Source organism: Chiloscyllium punctatum, chromosome 10 (genome assembly GCF_047496795.1).
Source record: "Chiloscyllium punctatum isolate Juve2018m chromosome 10, sChiPun1.3, whole genome shotgun sequence".
NCBI classification, from domain to species: Eukaryota; Metazoa; Chordata; class Chondrichthyes; order Orectolobiformes; family Hemiscylliidae; genus Chiloscyllium; species Chiloscyllium punctatum.
Window position 1 is genome coordinate 84,472,816 of NC_092748.1, and position 21,099 is coordinate 84,493,914.

The 21,099-nt window shown below is 38.3% G+C and overlaps 1 protein-coding gene across 3 annotated transcripts in view; it reads left to right on the forward strand.

The window, feature by feature from the left end:
* thsd7ba (thrombospondin, type I, domain containing 7Ba) overlaps positions 1 to 21,099 on the forward strand; it is a 908,760-nt gene that overhangs the window by 614,962 nt on the left and 272,699 nt on the right. For all 3 annotated transcript variants that reach the window (XM_072579697.1, XM_072579699.1, XM_072579698.1), the window contains 2 exons: positions 5,317 to 5,571; positions 12,454 to 12,632. In XM_072579697.1, the coding sequence (XP_072435798.1) occupies positions 5,317 to 5,571; positions 12,454 to 12,632 (434 nt within the window). The remainder of the gene's footprint in view (positions 1 to 5,316; positions 5,572 to 12,453; positions 12,633 to 21,099) is intronic.

Here is a 21,099-nt window from a genome sequence, read left to right on the forward strand (position 1 = left end):
GGTCAGAGTTGATTGGAATGGGAGTCTAGCAAGGAAGACTGTGGAGCACCAATGGCAGGAGTTTCTGAGGGTAATTCGGGAGGCAAAGCAGAAATTTATCCCAAGGAAGAAGAAGGGGCAGACAAGGCAACTGATGAGGGAAGTCAGAGACAGCATAAATGCAAATTAGGAAGTGTAAATGTGGTGAAGGTGGGTGGGAAGCCAGGTATTTAGAAGCCTCTAAATGCCAGCAGAAGATAACAAAAAAAAAGCAATTAGGCTAGAGACAATGAAATATGAGAGTAAGCTAGCTAGTAATAGAAAGGATTGCGGAGATTTTTTAGATATATAAAATGTAAGAGAGAGACAAAAGTGGACATTGGTCCAGTGGAAAATGAATCTGAATCTGAATCAAATTTTATTGTCATGGGTACTCAAGTACAGGGGTACAGAACTACAGTGAAAAGTGTATACAGTCACCATTCCTGGTGCCAGCTGGTACAAAATCTTAGGTACAAGATTAGGAAATAAAGTTAAAAATTCAACATAAAAATCCTTCTTAGTATAAAATTGAAAAATAAAGAAATAAACTTAAGAAGACATTGTCATATTGAATTTTAAGTGCTGAGCCATGGTGATCTTGCACTCCCCACAAGGGCTCAATCTCCTCCATGCTTAAAGCCACCACAGACGTTGGGAGGCCTTGGGCTTGCTCTCCTATGCATTGGACTCGCTCTCTCCCTCTCCCCCATGGTCTCTCACTGTCTCCTGCACTTCATCGCAATGGGCTCACTCTCTTGCTCTCCCCCATGCTGGGCTGGATCTCCACATGCGACACACCACCGCCGGCAAGTAAATTTTCCTCAGGTGTGCTGGACACCTTGAATCTGCCAATCTCTCCACAAAATGTAAGTAGATTGAAGTAAGAAAAAAGGTGTGAAATAAAAGTAGATGGAGCAGGTGAACTCTGGGCAGGAACTTGATTGCTGTGCTGCTACTGCCACCATCTTGGAAATGAGACTGGGGAACAAAGAAATGATGAAGCATCTGAATAGGTACTTTGCATCAGTTTCACAGTGGAGACCCCAACAGCATCCAGACCTTTGAGAGAGTTGGGGTGGCAGAAGTGAATGTTGTGGCCATCACTGTAGAGAAGGTGCTGGGAAGCCTACCAAAGATCTTCTGGCTCCTGTGTCTGACAGCTGCAGGTTAATCAAAGGTCAGCAATTCTCTAGGACTGGCAGTGCCACTTGAAGTAGAGGTAGCTGCTGGTACTGCAGCTGGCTGAAGTACCAGACCATTACTGGGGGAAAGGCAGGTTAGATAGGCTTACTGGTGCCAGTCAGAGATTGCCAAGGTAGTGAAACTGTCAGTTTAAAGGGCATACAGGAGTTATGGTGGGACAGCCTTGTGGCAGTCATTGCTGGCAGCAGATCCTTGGTAGGCTTCTCAGCACCTTCTCTACAGTGATGGCCACAACACTCAATGACTGCAACAGGGCTGTCCCACCGTAATTCAGCTAATGCAGTACCAGCAACTGCCTCTACTTCAAGTGGCACTCCCAGCTCTAGAGAATTGCTGACCTTTGATTAACCTGCAGCTGTCAGATGCAGGAAAGTGCTCCCAGGTCATGACCAGGGCTTATTACTGACCAAGTAAGTGATTGAATGACAATAACAACATTGGGGAACCCAGAATGAACAAGGCATACTTGCCACAGGCTCTTCCAGTCTCAGACACACCACCATAACCACTGGACTCCATCTTTGGTTTTCCAGGGAGATAACTGTCCAGGCAGGTAACTTTGGTCTGCCGTATTTACCACCTTTTTCATGGTATCTGAAGTGTGGATGGCCTTCCTGTATCATAGTGATTCAAACAGCAATCATGTTTCAGACTGTGAGTTGCAAGTTGCACTGTTTGGAATTATTTCTTTATGCAGAGATTATTCAATAAATAGAGTTGGATGAGTAAATGGCTGATTGAAGTCAGAATACTGAGTCTATTTTAGAAACAACTTGAGTGTAGAGCTAAAACAAAAACAAAAGCAAATTATTCCAATGGTGAGGACGATGAAAGAGTGCGGAAGTACATAAATTGGGTAGCAGGAGAGAGATAGATAGATTGGACAAATACAGTTCAAAATTAAAGAAAATGAATCACTCTATTTTAAGTCAAAGAAAGATGTATTGGGAGAAAGAAGAAAGAGAAAAGCTCATCTGATAAAGATTTACTCAGAGTGGACAAGTATAGGAATTGTAATGTTTAGACACTCTGTGTGTGGTTCGTTGTTTTTGTAAGCAGTGTCATAGACCATAGAATCTATGAGATAATATTGAATTAGTAAAAGACACCAGTTTTGCCATTTTTGTAGGATTACTTGCATCTCATAATACATAATAAGCAAAAGTAATGAAACGTGCAGTATAAATTCATATCATGTTCTCTGGATGACAGTCAGGCTTGAGAGTTTATTGCTGTACTGGAGCTGAGAGGGTTGAGGAGCCACTTGGACAAGATGTTTTGATTTGAATTATTTTATTTCCATTATTTAATAAAACATAAAGAGTGGGTAGGAAAATAAATGTTCACAGCAAGACTGAAAGGGGAGTCAAATTATTTAATAGTATTATGTGTAAAACACAGAATTATAAAAAAAAAATCAGCTATTCAAGCTAAGCCCAAAAATGTTTGTAAAAATGAATTATATAGTTGTTTAAAAATAAGCAATTTGAGCTTTGGAATTGAACAAGACTATAAAGTTAGACTAGTCATCCCATATCGTGCACAATGTAGTAATAGTCTAATGTCATGTCATAACTAATCCTGTTACACATTAGAAAGAGGTGACAGGAATTCATCATGGGCTTGATCGAGGTCTGAACAATGATGTGCATTTGCCCATAAATTTTCCATGGGTTTCTCCATTTCACATTGCTGTCAGTCAATCAGCCAAAAAGCAATGCACCTTTCGTGGGAGATCTTTTTCCTGTATAATTAAGACAAGCAACTCTGCATTTCCTCAGCAAATCAGATTGAAAGATTAGTGACAAGCAGCATAAAGTTGGACGTAGAAAGTACCTATTTAACAACCTTGCAGTAAAGGCCAAATGCAATTTGCCTTTGTAATTGCTTGCTGTACCTGCATGTTAATTGATCATATTGAAGTGTGTCTGAACATTGCATTTAGAAGTTTCATGCCTTTTAAAACACATTCAGTTTTGCTATTTTTACTACCATAACGGATATCTGCACAGTTCCATACGTTATCGTCCACCTGTCAACTTTTTGCCTGCTCATTTAATCTCTATGTCCTTTTGCAGCCTCTTCATGTCCACCTTACAGTTTACATTCCCACCTAATCTCAGTCTCTTCATCATATAGATTACAAATATCTGAGGTCCAGTACTGATCCTATGGCACACCAATACATTCAGATTGCCAATATGAAAATATCTGGTTTATCCCTTACTTCCTTTTTTCTTTCTGTGAACCAATCTTTTATACTTTGTCAATTTATCAAATGTTATTTGGAAAACTATGTATGTAGCATTAGGTTGCTTCCTTCTCTTTTTCTGGCTGCCCTCAACAGTTTTCAGAAAGTCTGAAATAAATCCGCCATATGTGATTTAGTTTTTGTAACTTTTAGCTTGAGAATCATTCCTTCCAATTTGGTTGAGCCACTTCACATGACCATTGATGTACTCTTTTTGTCCCCAGAGCCTATGATTCTTTAGGTGGCCGCTCTTGCTGTCCTGCATTCTCCCCATAATGAAGTCTGAAAGACCATGATTCATCTTGGCACTCTCTTTGAGACCTTTCAGTCCTCTCACATATCAACCAGTTCCAACACTAATATCTACAGATTCCTCCTGTGACTGACAATTCTCATGTCCTCTAAGTAGAAAAAAGGTAAATTCCCAGCCTAAAGCAGATCCCACCTTGATATCTGACTTAGGTCCATTCTATGGACAGACTTTACAGCAGGTCTTTACCGACTTGTAGTGCTACCTTCAAACTGAGCAATAAGGCAAGACCCAGGCTATTTTACTAGACATACCAAATGACAGAATTCTGATCCTTGATCTACAGTTGCATGGATTTCCAGGCTTGTGGTGGGCCAACTGCTTGACTAACTGTTGCCAAATCCCGTCCACCTGGACTAGAAATCTCCCAGCTTCTGTGACACTATTCTCTGATTCACGGGAGTGTACCCTCCAGCCATTAAGTATGTCTTAATCTTTCCATTCACACATTGCTGTGCTTTCTATGCACATACACTATGTTTGTCACATGTACTTTTGGGACATGCACTGCCTCTGACATAGCACTGTGTCACCCAGCAAGTTACCTTTCTCATTCTCTACAGGTACCAGCGTCTATGCTTCCTTTTGAGCTAAAGAGTCACCTGTGAAACAAAAACTGCTGGCCCCTGCCCCATATTTCTGTTTCTGTGCGTGGAAGTGCAACCTGTGAAGCTGATAGTGATGCAATAAGATTGTCCAGTTACGTGGAGTGATGGTCCAGGGATACGTCCCGACTTAGTCAACATGCAGTTGTGGAAGTTTAAGCAAAAGTGAAGAGAAGGAACATTACAAAGTATTGGTGGAAAATCGAGTACTCATCCAAACTAGTAACAAAGGACCAAAGTCCCCAAGTGCTTGTTTGGCTGATGCAATTGAAGTTCTGAAACACTAAGTATCTCATTTGAACAGAAATTAATTGGGAAAGCGAAATTAATTCCAACAATTTGGGTAATTAATGGGATACAAATTCTGGTATTTTGATTTCTCACCATAAGTTGGTGTCCATATGATCTTGCAATCTTGTGAATGTTTATTTCAATGAGGGGAATCAGATTTTTTGACACTTGTTTGATTCACTCATTGCGCATGCAATTGTTCTTTCCACCTCAGAATGGAAAATCCTCCCCAAGTTGTTAGGTCAGGATAAATTTGCTTTGTTCAACTCTTGTGCAGTAAAAGTGTTTTGTTTAAAATGCCAAACATTGTGTTACAAGTCTTTCAATTAATAACTGAGTTTGAATGTCACCTAGAAGTTAATGGTCTATACTGAGATTAAAGGAAAATAAACTGTCAAATAATGTAAGAGGCAAACAAAAGGTCATTTATCAGTTTTGAATTTCCACACATGTTTGAGGTTACGCCTCCCACCTGCAGAATTGATGATTGATTTTGATGAGAGTTAAGGACAGAATAAAAAAGAATTGTTTAAATATTTTGCACAAATCGTTCCAAACACCTATCATATAACATGAGGAAAATGAAGAATTGTGGAATAAATAAAGAATGTAATTTTTTTCTTCTGTTCAATTAGGAAAAAACAAGAAGAAAGAGAAGTGCCTCAAGGAGCCACTAGTTGAGACCAGGTCTTGTCCATGTGACAAATATTTCAGCCAGCCACAAGGGAATTGGTCAGATTGCATTCTTCCTGAAAACAAGGTGACACTGCAACTTGGCATGAAGGTACAAGGAGATGTCAAAGACTGTGGGAAGGGTGTGCATTATCGAGCCATAGCCTGCTATGACCAAGATGAGAAGTTGGTGAATCCTTGGCTTTGTAGCAATTCTGGTATGTCACAGTTGTTATAAATCTGATTAAAATTTCAGTGGTGTGGCATTATTTTATTTCTGCAAGTAATAATTTGAGAAATATTGCAATTTATTTACTTTATTTTGCAATGTAAAATTTAATTGCTCTGTACATCACGGAAAAGGCTTTGAGGGCAAAAGAAACAAACATTTCTTTTCCTCTCCTGCAACATAGTATCAATAGCAAGTATTTCCAGAAAAACAAACAGAAAGTGCAGGAGAAACTCAGCAGGTTAAGGATAGGGACATGATGTAACGATAAAAACTTCTTTGACATCCTCTCCACAAGAGCACACTATACATATGGCAAAAAGATCACAAGCATGTTTTTCAATTTCTCAACATTCTACTATCCAGGAAGTGTTAACTTTGATATTCTAATCCTGACAGAAGGTACATCCCAAAAAGAACAAGTCAACTATAAAATGATAAGCATAATCCATTTAGTTCTAAGGTTCTTTTGTCAATTCAGGCTAACTATTCCAACATTGCAAAACTCAACCTAGTTTTTTAGTTTTCATATACAACAGTTGCACATGTATCTGTTCAGAAGGAACTTCATTGTCCCAACCGATTACAAACTGTTAGAAATGGTCTGCTGAAAACCTCGACACCCCCATGACTACAACATCAATGTGTGATTATTCCAGGGTATGATTTAGAAGTGCAATACAATCAAGGATCCCACTGGCCAACCCCAATGTTCTTAGTTAACTTCCAAATTCTACGACAAGATATTCTTGAAAGATATAGGTGGACATTATCGAATCTAAACTGAAAGATAGTCTTGACATCGATTTCATGCATTTTGGTCACAGTCAAACAAATGAGCAGATTCAGCAAACTGTGTCAGATGATGACCAACTCCAATGAAGGTCATTGTCAAAGGGTGTTTTGAATATATCCAATAAGCCAGAGAAAGTATATTCCTGTAAGGGTGAAAGGCTGGTAACTATAGGGAATGCTGCATGACTAAAGAAATTGAAGGTTTGGTTAAGAAAAAGAAGAAAACATATGTCAGGTACAGACAGGATAGATTGAGTGAATCCTTAGAAGAGTATAAAGAAAGTAGGAGCATACTTAAGAGGGAAATCAGGAGCGCAAAATGGGGACATGAGATAGCTTTGGCAAATAGAATTAAGGAGAATCCAAAGGGTTTTTACAAATATATTAAGGACAAAAGGGTAACTAGGGAGAGAATAGGGCCCCTCAAAGATCAGCAAGGCAGCCTTTGTGTGGAGCCACAGAAAACGGGGGAGATACTAAATGAATATTTTGCATCAGTATTTACTGTGGAAAAGGATATGGAAGATAGAGACTGGAGGGAAATAGATGGTGATATCTTGCAAAATGTCCAGATTACAGAGGAGGAAGTGCTGGATGTCTTGAAATGGTTAAAGGGGATAAATCACCAGTACCTGATCAGGTGTACCCTAGAACTCTGTAGGAAGCTAGAGACGTGATTGCTGGGCCTCTTGCTGAGATATTTGTATCATCGATAGTCACAGGTGAGGTGCCGGAAGACTGGAGGTTGGCAAAAGTTGTGCCACTGTTTAAGAAGGGTGGTCAGGACAAGCCAGGGAACTGTAGACCGGTGAGCCTGACCTCGGTGGTGGGCAAATTGTTGGAGGGAATTCTGAGGGACAGGATGTACATGTATTTGGAAAGGCAAGGACTGATTTGGGATAGTCAACATGGCTTTGTGCGTGGGAAATCATATCTCACAAACTTGATTGAGTTTTTTGATGAAGTAACAAAGAAGATTGATGAGGGCAGAGCAGTAAATGTGGTCTGTATGGACTTCAGTAAGGCGTTCGACAAGGTTCCCCATGGGAGACTGATTCGCAAGGTTAAATCTCATGGAATACAGGAAGAACTAGCCATTTGGATACAGAACTGGCTCAAAGGTAAAAGACAGAGGGTGGTGATGGAGGGTTGTTTTTCAGACTGGAGGTCCGTGACCACAAGGATCAGTGCTAGGCCCTCTACTTTTTGTCATTCACATAAATGATTTGGATGCTAGCATAAGAGGTACAGTTAGTAAGTTTGCAGATGACACCAAAATTGGAGCTGTAGTGGACAGCGAAGAGGGTTACCTCAGGTTACAACAGGATCTTGACCAGATGGGCCAATGGGCTGAGAAGCGGCAGATGGAGTTTAATTCAGATAAATGTGAGGTGCTGCATTTTGAGAAAGCAAATCTTAGCAGGACTTATACATCTAATGGTAAGCTCCTAGGGAGTGTTGCTGAACAAAGAGACCTTGGAGTGCAAGTTCATAGGTCCTTGAAAGTGGAGTCGCAGGTAGATAGGATAGTGAAGAAGGCATTTGGTATGCTTTCCTTTATTGGTCAGAGTATTGAGTCAGGAGTTGGGAGGTCATGTTGTGGCTGTACAGGACATTGGATAGGCCACTGTTGGAATATTGCGTGCAATTCTGGTCTCCTTCCTATCGGAAAGATGTTGTGAAACTTGAAAGGGTTCAGAAAAGATTTACAAGGATGTTGCCAGGGTTGGAAGATCTGAGCTACAGGGAGAGGCTGAACAGGCTGGGGCTATCTTCCCTGAAGCGTCAGAGGCTGAGGGGTGACCTTATAGAGGTTTACAAAATTATGAGGGGCATGAATAGGATAAATAGCCAAAGTCTTTTCCCTGAGGCTGGGGAGTCCAGAACAAGAGGGCATAGGTTTAGGGTGAGAGGGGAAAGATATAAAAGAGACCTAAGGGGCAATGTTTTCACGCAGAGGGTGGTACATATATGGAATGAGCTGCCAGAGGATGTGGTGAACGCTGGTACAATTGCAACATTTAAGAGGCATTTGGATGGGTATATGAATAGGAAGGGTTTGGAGGGATATGGGCCGGGTGCTGGCAGGTGGGACTAGATTGGGTTGGGATATCTGGTCGGCATGGACGAGTTGGACAGAAGGGTCTGTTTCCATGCTGTACATCTCTATGACTCTATGACTCAAAGTGCCCTATACAGTTCATTCTTTCGGGTCATTCAGACAGAAACTAGGACCCTCTAAGGATGTAACCTTCAAAAGCAAAAAGTATAATTTCATAAGCTCTGCATAAGACTTGTTAGACTATATATATGTGAAATATGTGTATTGGTTACTTCAGTGCAGCAAGGAAAAAAAAGAGATAAGTGTTTGCATCCAGATATTGGCATTGCGTTAATAAAGACATTACTCAACTAATCAAGTGTGTAAAATGTTAATTCTATCAACATCAACATTTGAGAGTGACTCTCCTTCCATGTCAGGTTCTTTTTGTGACATGGTCTAAGATTGTGATTGATAATTTTCGTATACATGATCACAATTTCATTTTGATAACCACTTGTTTCACCATAGAGTCATAGAGATGTACAGCATGGAAACAGACCTTTTGGTCCAACCGTCCATGCCGACCAGATATCCTAACCCAATCCAGACCCACCTGCCAGCACCTGGCCCATATCCCTCCAAACCCTTCCTATTCATATATCCATCCAAATGCCTCTTAAATGTTGCAATTGTATCAGCCTCCACCAACCCTGGCAACATTCTTGTAAATCTTTTCCGAACTCTTTCAAGTTTCAGAACATCCTTCCAATAGGAAGGAGACCAGAATTGCATGCAATATTCCAACAGTGGCCTAACCAATGTTCTGTACAGCCACGACATGGCCTCCCAACTCCTGTACTCAATACTCTGATCAATAAAAGAAAGCATATCAAACACCTTCTTCACTATCCTATCTACCTGCAATTCCACTTTTAAGGAGCTATGAACCTGCACTCCAAGATCTCTTTGTTCAGCAATACTCCCTAGGACCTTTCCATCAAGTGTATAAGTCCTGCTAAGATTTGCTTTCCCAAAATGCAGCACCTCGCATTTATCTGAATTAACCTCCATCTGCCACTTCTCAGCCCATTAGCCATCTGGTCTAGATCCTGTTGTAATCTGAGGTAACCCTCTTTGCTGTCCACTACACCTCCAATTTTGGTGTCATCTGCAAGCTTACTTATTGTACCTCTTGTACTCGCATCCAAATAATTTATGTAAATGACAAAAAGTAGAGGACCCAGCATTGATCCTTGTGGAATTGCAGGCAAATTCCCTTGTTCATGCCAAATTAGAGATATCATTTAATCAACAATTTTTGACATACTGATGCGAAATTAAGTATGTTCAGTGTATCCCGACAAATTGTATCTATCAATGTTCCACAGTTCATTTGTGTACTCTTCAAAGACATGGGCAGGAATGTTTATTATGTTACCTTTTCTCCTCTCTACCATCAGTCCAATGGTCTCATAGAGTGCAGTGTTTATTCTCTAAAGTCCATGATCATTCAATATAGAGTGACTTGTCAATATTTTCGGATAATTATGTTAAATGTACATGTTCCTCCTCTAAACAATGTTTTATCCTCAGTGGCAGCTCTCATATTTGGGAGACAGATTGACATATTTCTTCCTCCCACACACTCATCACTGATGAGTATGATGCATTGTTGGAAAGAAGGGAGAAAATGAAGCAAGAGTATGAACAACAAGAATGCATACATGTTTCCCAATTGTGCTAGGACAAAGCTTAATCCTTTGAGATTTTCATGCAGTTGCATGAGTTGATGAAAAAATGTGTCCAGTCCAAATCATTAGACCATATGATTTTCCAACGGGCATTTCTCAAGTCCTCCAGAGAAAATGTTGACATTCTAAAACTGCATACTATCAATCATCTGGATAACGGTGACAAATCAATAAAGAATGACAATGTAGTTACTGAAGATATCATACCAGACAACAACCACACGTCTATGACAACTGATACACATCCATCTGCAATGACAACCAGCACAGCATAGAATGAAGTTACACATCCAAGTTGTAACAACAGAATAAGAGACCAGATCTTGTTGTGTCATGTGTCTATCAAGACGTTACCTGAGTATGTTGAGACAACATATCCAAATATATCTTTGTAGATCATTATCAGAGAAATGATTCCCGTATTTTATAGGATAAAGGAGCAAGTCATATCATAGCATAGATCCTAACCCAGAATGGCCTGTACTATTGAAACAGTTACATGTCATCACAACACTTTATTGGTCAGAGTATTAGTACAGGGGTTAGGAGGTCATGTTGCGACTGTACAGGACATTGGTTATGCCACTGTTAGAATATTGCATGCAATTCTAGTCTCCTTCCTATCGGAAAGATGTTGTGAAACCTAAAAGCGTTCAGAAAAGATTTACAAGGATGTTGCCAGGGTTGGAGGATCTGAGCTATAGGGAGAGGCTGAATAGGCTGGGGCTGTTTTCCCTGGAGCAACAGAGGCTGAGGGGTGACCTTATAGAGATTTATGAAATCATGAGGGGCATGGATCAGATAAATAGACAAAGTCTCTTCCCTGGGGTGGGAGAGTCCAGAACTAGAGAGCATAGATTTAGGGTGAGAGGGGAAAGATATAAAAGAGACCTCAGGGGCAAATTTTTCACGTATGTAATGGACAGTATCATCAGCAAGCATAGAACTCAGAGAATGTATGTAAATCTGTGATGTTATAGCCATGGAAATAGATTGTATTGTTAATAAACTTCAATGCATTTCACTCACAAAATCCCAACTATCTGTGGTATAAGTTACATGGGCTAACACATACAAAACCACAAAGCATGTTAATAGTGGTGAATCAGGACAGTAGGCTGGATTTGAGTTGCTTCAGCATGGAGCTGACATAACCACAATGGACCAAACAGCAATTTTTTTAAGAGCAGAAATATCTCGGGCAGAACATTGAATCCATGTTTATCTGCAAGCCACTCGTCAACTTGAACTGAGAAGTCATCACATTTCCTTCATAGGCATTATGTCAGCATCCTATCATTCTCCATCATACATCATTCCATTGCTGGCTAATTGGACAACTGCTGTGTGAAAATGTGAAAAGTTTTCATCAGTTCAGAAAAAAAAAGAGAAACAGAAGTGTTATTGTGGACATCATTCAGCAAATTATTGAAACTTATTTCTGTGTTTAGGGAATTAGAAACAGGAGTAGCCATTCAAACCCTAAGTCTTTTCCACCATTTAATTTGATCATGACTAATTTATATTTTCTTTATCTACCTGCCTTGTGTCCATATCTCTTAATGCACTGACCTAATAAAAATCTATCTATCCCAATTTTGAAATTTGACACAGCCTCAATAACTTGATCAGAGAGAGAATTCTAGATTTCCACTACTATTTGTATGAAAAGTACTTTCTGACATTTCCTTGAGTAACCTAGCTGAAATTGGTCTGGACTTGTCCATGGAAAGAGACTTCTCTTTATTTATACCATCAATCCCTTTAATCATTTTAAACACCTCAGTTAGATTGTGTTAAATCTCCAATATACAAACCCAGTCTTGTGCAAACTATCCTCATTATTTAACCTTCTTGTCATCATTGTTTTCAAAGTCTATTTCATCACTAAGTTGAATATGATAAAATGCTCATTTAAAATTAAATACTGAGCTGATCATTTTCAATGTAATGAATTAATTATACAATCTATAATTTTACTCCCTGTCGATAAAGTAGCTGAATTAGTATTCAGTAAAAATAATATGAAGAATATGTTGTTTATGCTTTGGCCCACTTGATATAACTATATCTGAGTCATGAACAAAACAAATTAATTTGCCTTATAATTATATATTTTTAGTAATATTAATTTCTGTAATAGCAGCAAGTCAGAGAAAATCATGCTTCTACATTACAATCTGAGATGTAAGTTACTTAAAAACATGTGTGTCAAGCTTGTAGAATACCTGGCTGTACAGTGTTAAACACTAAATTATATTCTTTTAATTAATCAAATTAGGGTATATTGAAGAGACTTGCAATTTGCCATGTCCATCTGACTGTAAGTTAAGTGAATGGTCAAATTGGTCAGCGTGTAGCAAATCCTGTGGAAGTGGAATACAGATCAGATCCAAATGGCTGCGGGAGAAGTCATACAATGGTGGCCGACCCTGCCTGAAGCTTGATGTGAAGAATCAGGTGAGGTATACTAAATAACTAACAATGAAGTACGAAGTGCAGCATTGATCATTAATGTATTATTGGTCAGTACTCCAATTGTTGTTTATGTACTGCATGTGCTTGAACTGCTAATTTTCTCCTGAATAAATAGTTTCACATTTTGGTGTAATTACATACATTTGATCCTTCCAAAGCCATGCTGAAACAGTGTAACCATCCACAGGTAGCATATGCTTTGAATGCACCATTATTAGTTAGCCGTTCACTTCCATTTATTTGTGCTTACTTTTTGAGTCCACCCTTTTAATTCCATTGCATCTTATTTCTATTCATCTGACTATTCAACCAAAAGAAAATAAATAGCACTTTGGTAGAGGAGTATATTGCCAAAAGGCAGTCTAGCATACAACAGCCTTCCCTCACGTTTATGTCTTATATGAGGGTCACTTCACTAACAGCTTAATTGAATCCAATAAAATTAATCACGCATGTGGGCTGTCGGGAGTTGACTGAGCAAAGCAGTGGCTGTGATTTTATTTTGCTAAGAATAGACTTGGAAACAAGTTTGGTCAGAATAGGAGTTTGTCATTGAGACAGGGTGGATCTCAGTCTGCAAGACCAGATTGGTAATAGACATATGTTGTTTTGAGAGAAGCTAAGTGAGTTGAATACTCAAGAGGCACGCAGGTTGTGCAAAGCAGCTGAGTGGCTTCAAGGATATTGAGCTTAACTTTGGATTCCTTGTAACTATTTTCACTTCTTTGAATTTCACATCTTTGTCAGGCATGAAACTGCAGATTTTTCTTATTTGGAAATGGCACAGAAGATTTTACAAATGTATCCAGGGTAATCACAGATGTGTCCAGAGACACCGTGCACGGTAAATGAGGAGCTACACGTTAGTGATTGTCACCTGGTGAAAAACAGTGAAGCAGAGGAAAAATATGGTTGGCCTATTTCAGTTTAAGGATTAGTGGTGCTGGAAGAGCACAGCAATTCAGGCAGCATCCAAGTAGCTTTGAAATCGACGTTTCGGGCAAAAGCCCTTCATACCTATTTCAGTTTAATGCAGGCATTTCATCAGGAAAGAAGGAAAGTTGTCTTTGTGTCTATCCTACTTCTGTAAATTAAACTAAATTAAAACAATTGTGCACAAGCCAACAGTTATCGATGTTGTACCAATTTTGGGTCATTTTGTCAAAATAGGAACTAGGCTTCTTCGATATCTGATTTTTTCATCCAGTTTTCCATTGATTTTGCCAGTGTTTTTAAAATAATTTCTCAGGTTCTACTGTAGATAACATGCATATTAACAATCGATTACCTTACTTCATGCAATGTAAAGAAACTTGGACAACATGTTTCAATGATTAAACAACATCAAGGCAAAACATCAAGGAGCTCACTGCCCTTATTTTGTTTACAGGATCAAAAATCCCTGAATAATAACACAAGCCTAATTCAGGACATCCAAAAAATAAATAGGCAGACAGACCAGATGAAGGCACCACTAGCAATTATACTGATCATTATCACTGTCATCTTGTGTATGGACATACTTGTATGTGTTTAGTACTTTGTTAGAAGTATATTAGTCAGTAACTCAATAATAGTAATACTTGGCTTGATCTGTAGTTTGATTGGAAAGTTCATTTTAGCTTCAGGCTTTCAAACACTTTAATACCTTTTATTACTTCTTTTTAATTTGCAGTTTTAAACAAGACCAACGGCATTTAATTTGAAGATAAGTAAACAAGAGATGACACAAATATCACAAACTTAAAATAAGTCAAAAAGCTTTATAATTTTTGTTCTATTAAGTATAATACGATTAGTACATAAAACTTTCTTCAGTACATCAGTGACATCATTAGTGCTGCTTCCCTCTCTTATCTGGAAGGGGAAAAATTAATAAATTTTGCTTCCAATTTCCATCCTACTCTCACCTTCACTTTGTCCATCGCTGACTCCTCCCACCCTTTCCTTGATATCTCTGTTTCTATTTCTGGGGATAAGTTAGACAACAATAAGCTTCGCTATTCCACTGACTCTCACCATTATGTTGACTATAAATCCTCACACCCCACATCCTGGAAAGAGGCAATTTCATTGTCCCAGTTTCTCCATCTTTGTCGAATCTGTTCCTGCTTCTACAAGGGTGTCCTCTGAAACATTCACCATCTTCCTCAACAGTGGATTCTGCAGCACCATGGCTGATAGGACTCTCAGTGTGTCTGATCATCTCCTGTACTTCTGCCCTTACTCTTTCTCTTTCCTCCCACAACAACGATAGGGTCCCCTGGCGCTCACTTACCACCGACCAGCATCGACAACCAAAAGATTATTAGTTGCCATTTCCACCACCAGCAGCAGGATACCACCACCAGGACATCTTTTCCTCTCCACTCCTTTGTCAGTTTTCTGCAGGATGATTCTAGGAAGAATAGCATCTAATGTTCTGATTGGAGACCCTGTAGCCTTCAGTACTCAATATTCAATTCAATCATTTTAGGGCATGAACACCTCCTTCCACGTTCTTCCCCCAACTCCACATACCAGGGCTTGTTATCACATGGGTTGTCACCACAATCAATTCATTGTTGACTGTTAACAGTCTCCAGTAGCAGCTAATAATATCCCCAGCCTGACCATTATCCACCCTTTTGTCTCCCCAGATGCTGTTTCCTCTCTCTGGGCTCCATCTCTCCCTATCCTTTACTCCTCCCCTGCTCACTCCACCCTAGCTTCAGCCTATATACCAACATTTTTCTATCTACAATTAGTTCCGAAGAAGGGTCACTGGACAAATGTTAACTTTTGTCTCTCTACAGATGCTACCAGCCCTATTGAGTTTCAGCAATGTTTGTTTTTGGGAATGTAATTGATACCTTACATCACTGTTTCCTGCATAATCATCGATTGTGATGGCCTCTTGTGTCAAGTTTGATGGATGAACACTCCTTCCCTTTATCTTTAGTGCTTATGAAGACAACCAGTTTGGCTTGCAGCACTGTATGTATTTTACCAATGATGAAAGAATTCTGGTGCCCAGGCCAGTTTGCAACAATTAAAACTGCATGTTTAAGTCACCTTGAGGAAACACAAATAGTCTAGACAGCTATAAATACATTGACCTTTTCCATGAAAATCATTTACAGCTGCCAGCTCAATACAATTTTGAATATATAACTTAATGATATATGAAGACAAGGTGTTTGACATTACAGGAAGGGGGACATTGACTATTCTAATGTACAAAGTTAAAAATCACACAACACCAGGTTCTCATCCAACAGATTTAATTGGAGCATTGTTCCTTTATCAGGTGGTTGTGAGCAGTGCTCCGAAAGCTAGTTCTTCCAATTAAACCTGTTGGACTATAACCTGGTGTTGTGTGATTTTTAACTTTGTATACCCTAGTCCAACACCAGCATCTCCAAATCATATCCTAATGTAAGTTGCAGCTTTACTCATGTTTCTGTCACTTCAGCTGTGGGGGCAAAAGAATGCCCTCCAAATCCATGTTGTAGTGGAGATGAATAAGAAAGTATGAAAGGAATCTGTGTGCTGAACATACCTACCCCCTCTTTTAATGACTTTTTTCATGTAAGTTTGTAAACAAAAAATGGATTGATGTACCATTGTACCAAATTCACACTTTTTACCAACTGCCTTAAGCATTTACCTCTGAGACTGAGCTTGATACCCAGTAATACCTGATCACATATCATCATCAAATGCCAATAAAGTTTTAAATGCTGTTGTCAAGGCAGACACTCAGTCTTCCTATCTATGAGCAGCTTACTATTAAGAATAGAGTGTTGTATCAAGTATTAATTAATTGGTTGCTTTTGAATGTTTCTGGATTTAAAGAAATATTGTAACCATGATAACTTCATTGCAAAATAGTCATTAGGAATTATTTTATGCATTTTATTTCATCTGAAGTTTGTGTTGTTCCTTGGGGTATATAGTTTTGCAGCTTGAAGCATTCACCGTTGAATGAATCATGTTAAACTTGAAGATTCTGACCTATATTATAAATGTAGAGGAAGAAATAGAACATTTGGAGGGGGAATTCATGAGGATATATCAATCAAATGCCATTAACTGGCATTTACCCATAAGCCACACGTGCCTTTCTACTTACAGCTCCTTTTTCAACCTGAACATCAAGTAACAAAGAAAAAGGCTCCACGTCTCTCAGGAGATTATAATTATTTCACAGACCTGCAAGATACCTCCACCAGAGGCAATGTGGAATTTGTGAAAGCAGTAACTAGCTCTCAATTTGCATGCCAATGCATTAGTGACCAATACATTCTTTGTGCTGGTCAGGTCTTATCTTTTGTATGCATGATTTTCAATATTGTGACATTATAACATACTGCCCTAATATCTTCACACACAACCTGTTATCAACTATTGACCAGTCACATCCTATTTCCTTTCAGAAAGCCTGTCAGCTTCTTTTATTGCAAAATATTTCAGATTATCATGATCAGCAACCTTTAACATCTATTAGTGCACACCTGAAAGGGAAAGGGGCTCTGGCACTGTTATGAAATGGACAGGATTTTGACATTGGAAAAAAGTGAGGACTGTAGATGCTGGAGATCAAAGTCAAAGAATGTGGTGCTGGAAAAGCACAGCTGGTCAGGCAGCATCCAAGGAGCAGGAGAATTGACATTTCAGGCATAAGCCCTTCATCAGGGATGAGACCTTATTCCTATTCCTCGGATGCTGACTGACTGGTGAGGATTCTGACATTGGTGTTAATGAGAAAGAGGCACTGATAAACTTCTTGAAAATGTGCTGGATACTAATTCTAGAAAGAATTTGGATATATGGGATGAAGAACTTACAGCCTTGCCATCAAAGAGCAAATATGTCGGACTAAGCATCACTGCTCTCTCCGAGAGAAAACTGACCTGTTTTGTGCTGTGACATTCCAATATTCTATAATGTTCATTATCCAGGGACATATCACCATTCTGATAAGTTAAGGAGGTTTGTAGCAAAAAGGCAGGTAATGAGATCTTCTGTGAAGTAATGGCTGATGACCTGGTATGGTTTCCTAGGATCTCTGCTGAACACTGATATTATTATGTTTTAGTTTCGCAAGGATTCTTACAAAACAGATCATTGTATACTGAAGGTACTCTGGAACCTTGATAAATCTGGAGCAGCACTGAATTACATTCCAGCTAAGGTGTCCCTGATTGTTGATATTTACTGCATGCTATTTAATTCAGCATATCACAGAGACTGCTCATAACGGAAGAAGAATAAGGTGTGCACTATCGGCGGATGTAGAGAATCCTGAGGTCTTGGTTCACTGGGCAGTAGCACAAGAGAACACTATACCAGCTATAAACAAAGAATAGCTTATTTTAGCATCATTGTGACTAAAATCACCATGTTTTTTTTCATGAAAGCCAGATGCTCATAATCTACTTCTTGTTCACAACTATTACGGTTCCTGTTTTGGAAGCATTCAGAAACATACTCTCAGGTGCATAGAATATTTTTATTGATGAGACCGAGACTGACAGATTGTGATTAACCACAGCCTGAGAGTTCAATATCAGGCTCTCAGCTGAATTTACATGTAAATACATCTAAAATCCTTTAAAATTGTGCTGTATAAAACTTGCTTTCTGTCATTATAGAGTTGACCACCTTCAGTTAGTTCACACTGAATTGAAGAAATAATAGAAATTGACGCAGTGACAATTTTCCAGAGCTGTGTTATACATCTGATGGATGCCTGAAAAACTGAATTTGCATTGATGGACTTGACTGATTTTCAGCTGCTTGGGGTATCATGCTGAAAGGAAAATGCATTTGCTAATGAGGCCCGAGCACTTTTGGATTATATCCCTTCTGAGAACAAGTTGTGTAATTAATTCTGTCTGAAAAGCTAAGTTTACATTATATATCTTTAAAAAAAAACTGCAGAGCCAAGAGTAATAGGAAAGTTCATGCCAACTGTTTAACTAGGCTCCGCTAGCCACAAACAAATTCCCACAATGCAATCATTCTCTCCCTCCATACTTAACTAGACGGGTTGCCTGCAATGATTTAAACAAAGAGAAAAATAACTATGTAAGGGTCAAGATCACCAAATGTATTGAATTGAGGACCAACACTCAATTTAATGCCATCTTTGCTCTTCTCAGTTGAGATAAGTGCCATCAGTCCACTGCCTATTCTGAGACACTCAATGGCTCCAAACATATTTTAAATCCTGTAAGTCATGGGTATTAAATCTCAACTTTAAGTAACTGAGGGAATGACCACTGCATTGTTTAGAAGAAAATGTATCATATGGTATTTATATTTGAAAATTAGGAAGTTATCACTGTTACATTTTTGCAGCTTCTAGCTGTGAGGCTTTTCATGAACCCCCTTAGGCAGTTATGTTACATTCGTTACTGTTAGACAAATTGACACCTTCATAAAGTATGAGCATTCAAGAGTGGTACAACTGATATTCATTAGGAATGTCCATACCAGGTATAATGTAATAGTATTTACAGTGGCTACTGTTATGTTTCAACTAATTCTATAAGATGTGTTAATGTAATTGGGTTAAATTGTTTAGATGTGACTTCATAATTCTTCATATGGAAATTCAAATAACTCCACAGACACTGGTATCCTATCACTATGTTACCCTTTATTTACACACGGAGAATCCTTGACAGTCATTCAGCTCTCTCAGAGCCAGGTCTCAGACTGAACAGAACTTCTGACACTCCTGTTTGCATCTGTCGGTCAAGGCTCCTTGATTGGACCAGGTTAGCAGCCCCAGTCAGGGAACTCATATTCTATGAGGTCCATCTGGTTGACCTCATTACAATCACCATCAAAATGAATGTAAATGTACTTCACAGACATAATCAATAGAATGTTGCCTTCTATAACTTAGAAAGACAGGTGATAATTATGTTCAAATATGCTAACAAAAGGTAAATATATATTATTAATATATCAAAGTAGCACTGCTGGGTAAAGCAGGAGTTGATACAAACTTACAAAATTGCTGTGTAAAGATGATGTGTTCTGAGAGCCTTGAATATAATCTATTTGAATATCTTTTTGTGCTAATAGTTATTTATATATTATCCATTATTTCCCTCATCAATGCTCAGTTTAAGTTCCACAAGGACCACTTTGTACCAGATTTCATCAAAGTTAAAAACGTCCATAATATTTTGGGATTCTGATTCAAGCTCATGACACCCTCTACTATGGTATATGCTACATCGTGGGAACACCATTATATCAAAGTTACATGCCATCTTGATTTGGAAATATATATCTATAATTGGTCAGAATCCCATAATTCAAGACTGACAATAATATGGAAATACTACCTCCTCAAGAACTGCCACAGAACAAGGAAAAGACTCATTACTGCCTCTACTGGACCACTAAGTGTAGATGGGTTTTGCCAACATAATTTAAATGTTAAATTTTCATGGATTTACAAATATTCTTTTCATATTATTGTGCAAAATTCCAGATATAATTTTACTAACCATGTAATGCAGGTGCCAAACAAAAATCTAGTTCACAACAACAAGTTGAAAGAGCATGAAAGATAAATGAAATAAGTTATTTTTAAAAAATGGGTCATGTCAATTATAAATAATGTTTTTATTTATATATTTGATATAAACAACAATAACTTATTAGCAAATAAGTTGTGTTTGTCATTCTGAGTTTTGTATGGTCCTAATCAGCACCAACAAATAGATCTATCATCCCACCTCTTTGCACGAATGAGATTACCTTTATTTGCAATCCATTTTCATCAACCAGTTAACACAGTAAACTTCAACTATGTCCAAATAAAGCTGATTTGTCAATATATATTGCTATGATCTCACACTTGACATAAAATGAAAATATGAGAGTTAGGTATAGGAATTTAATAAGGATAATTTCTGATTAGATAGATTGAAAATAAAGTGCAATGGAAAATAACACTGTAAGAGGAATTGTACTAAGAAGGATCTTGAGGAAAATTCCCTTGACTAGAAAACATAAATAAAAAAAAAATCATTGTTAATAAGAAAATCAATCTTTCCCAATTTTGATTATGACTTAGGAAATGTTTCTTATTGATCTTTTAAACCTAGTTTAATATTTATTTTAAAATTCCAAGCATCAAATATTGTGAATCAAAAATGAGATTCCTTAATCAGTCAGTGAGTGTGTAATGACAAATTTTTCAAAAATGCTTAATAATGATAAAAATTACTTTGAATGCATTTTCAAAGAAAAAAGTGATTTGTCTTGAATTGTTGCCTCCATGTAAGTAACCATTGCAGTCATAATCCCTACAGCAGATGTTTGTAGGTGAATGCCACAGCTGTTAAAAATTGTTCTAAAAAATGTGACAGGAGGAAGATTTATTTTTTGCATTTACAGTTCTTTCTGCCAGAAATATGTGAACTTTTTAGGGAATGGAGAG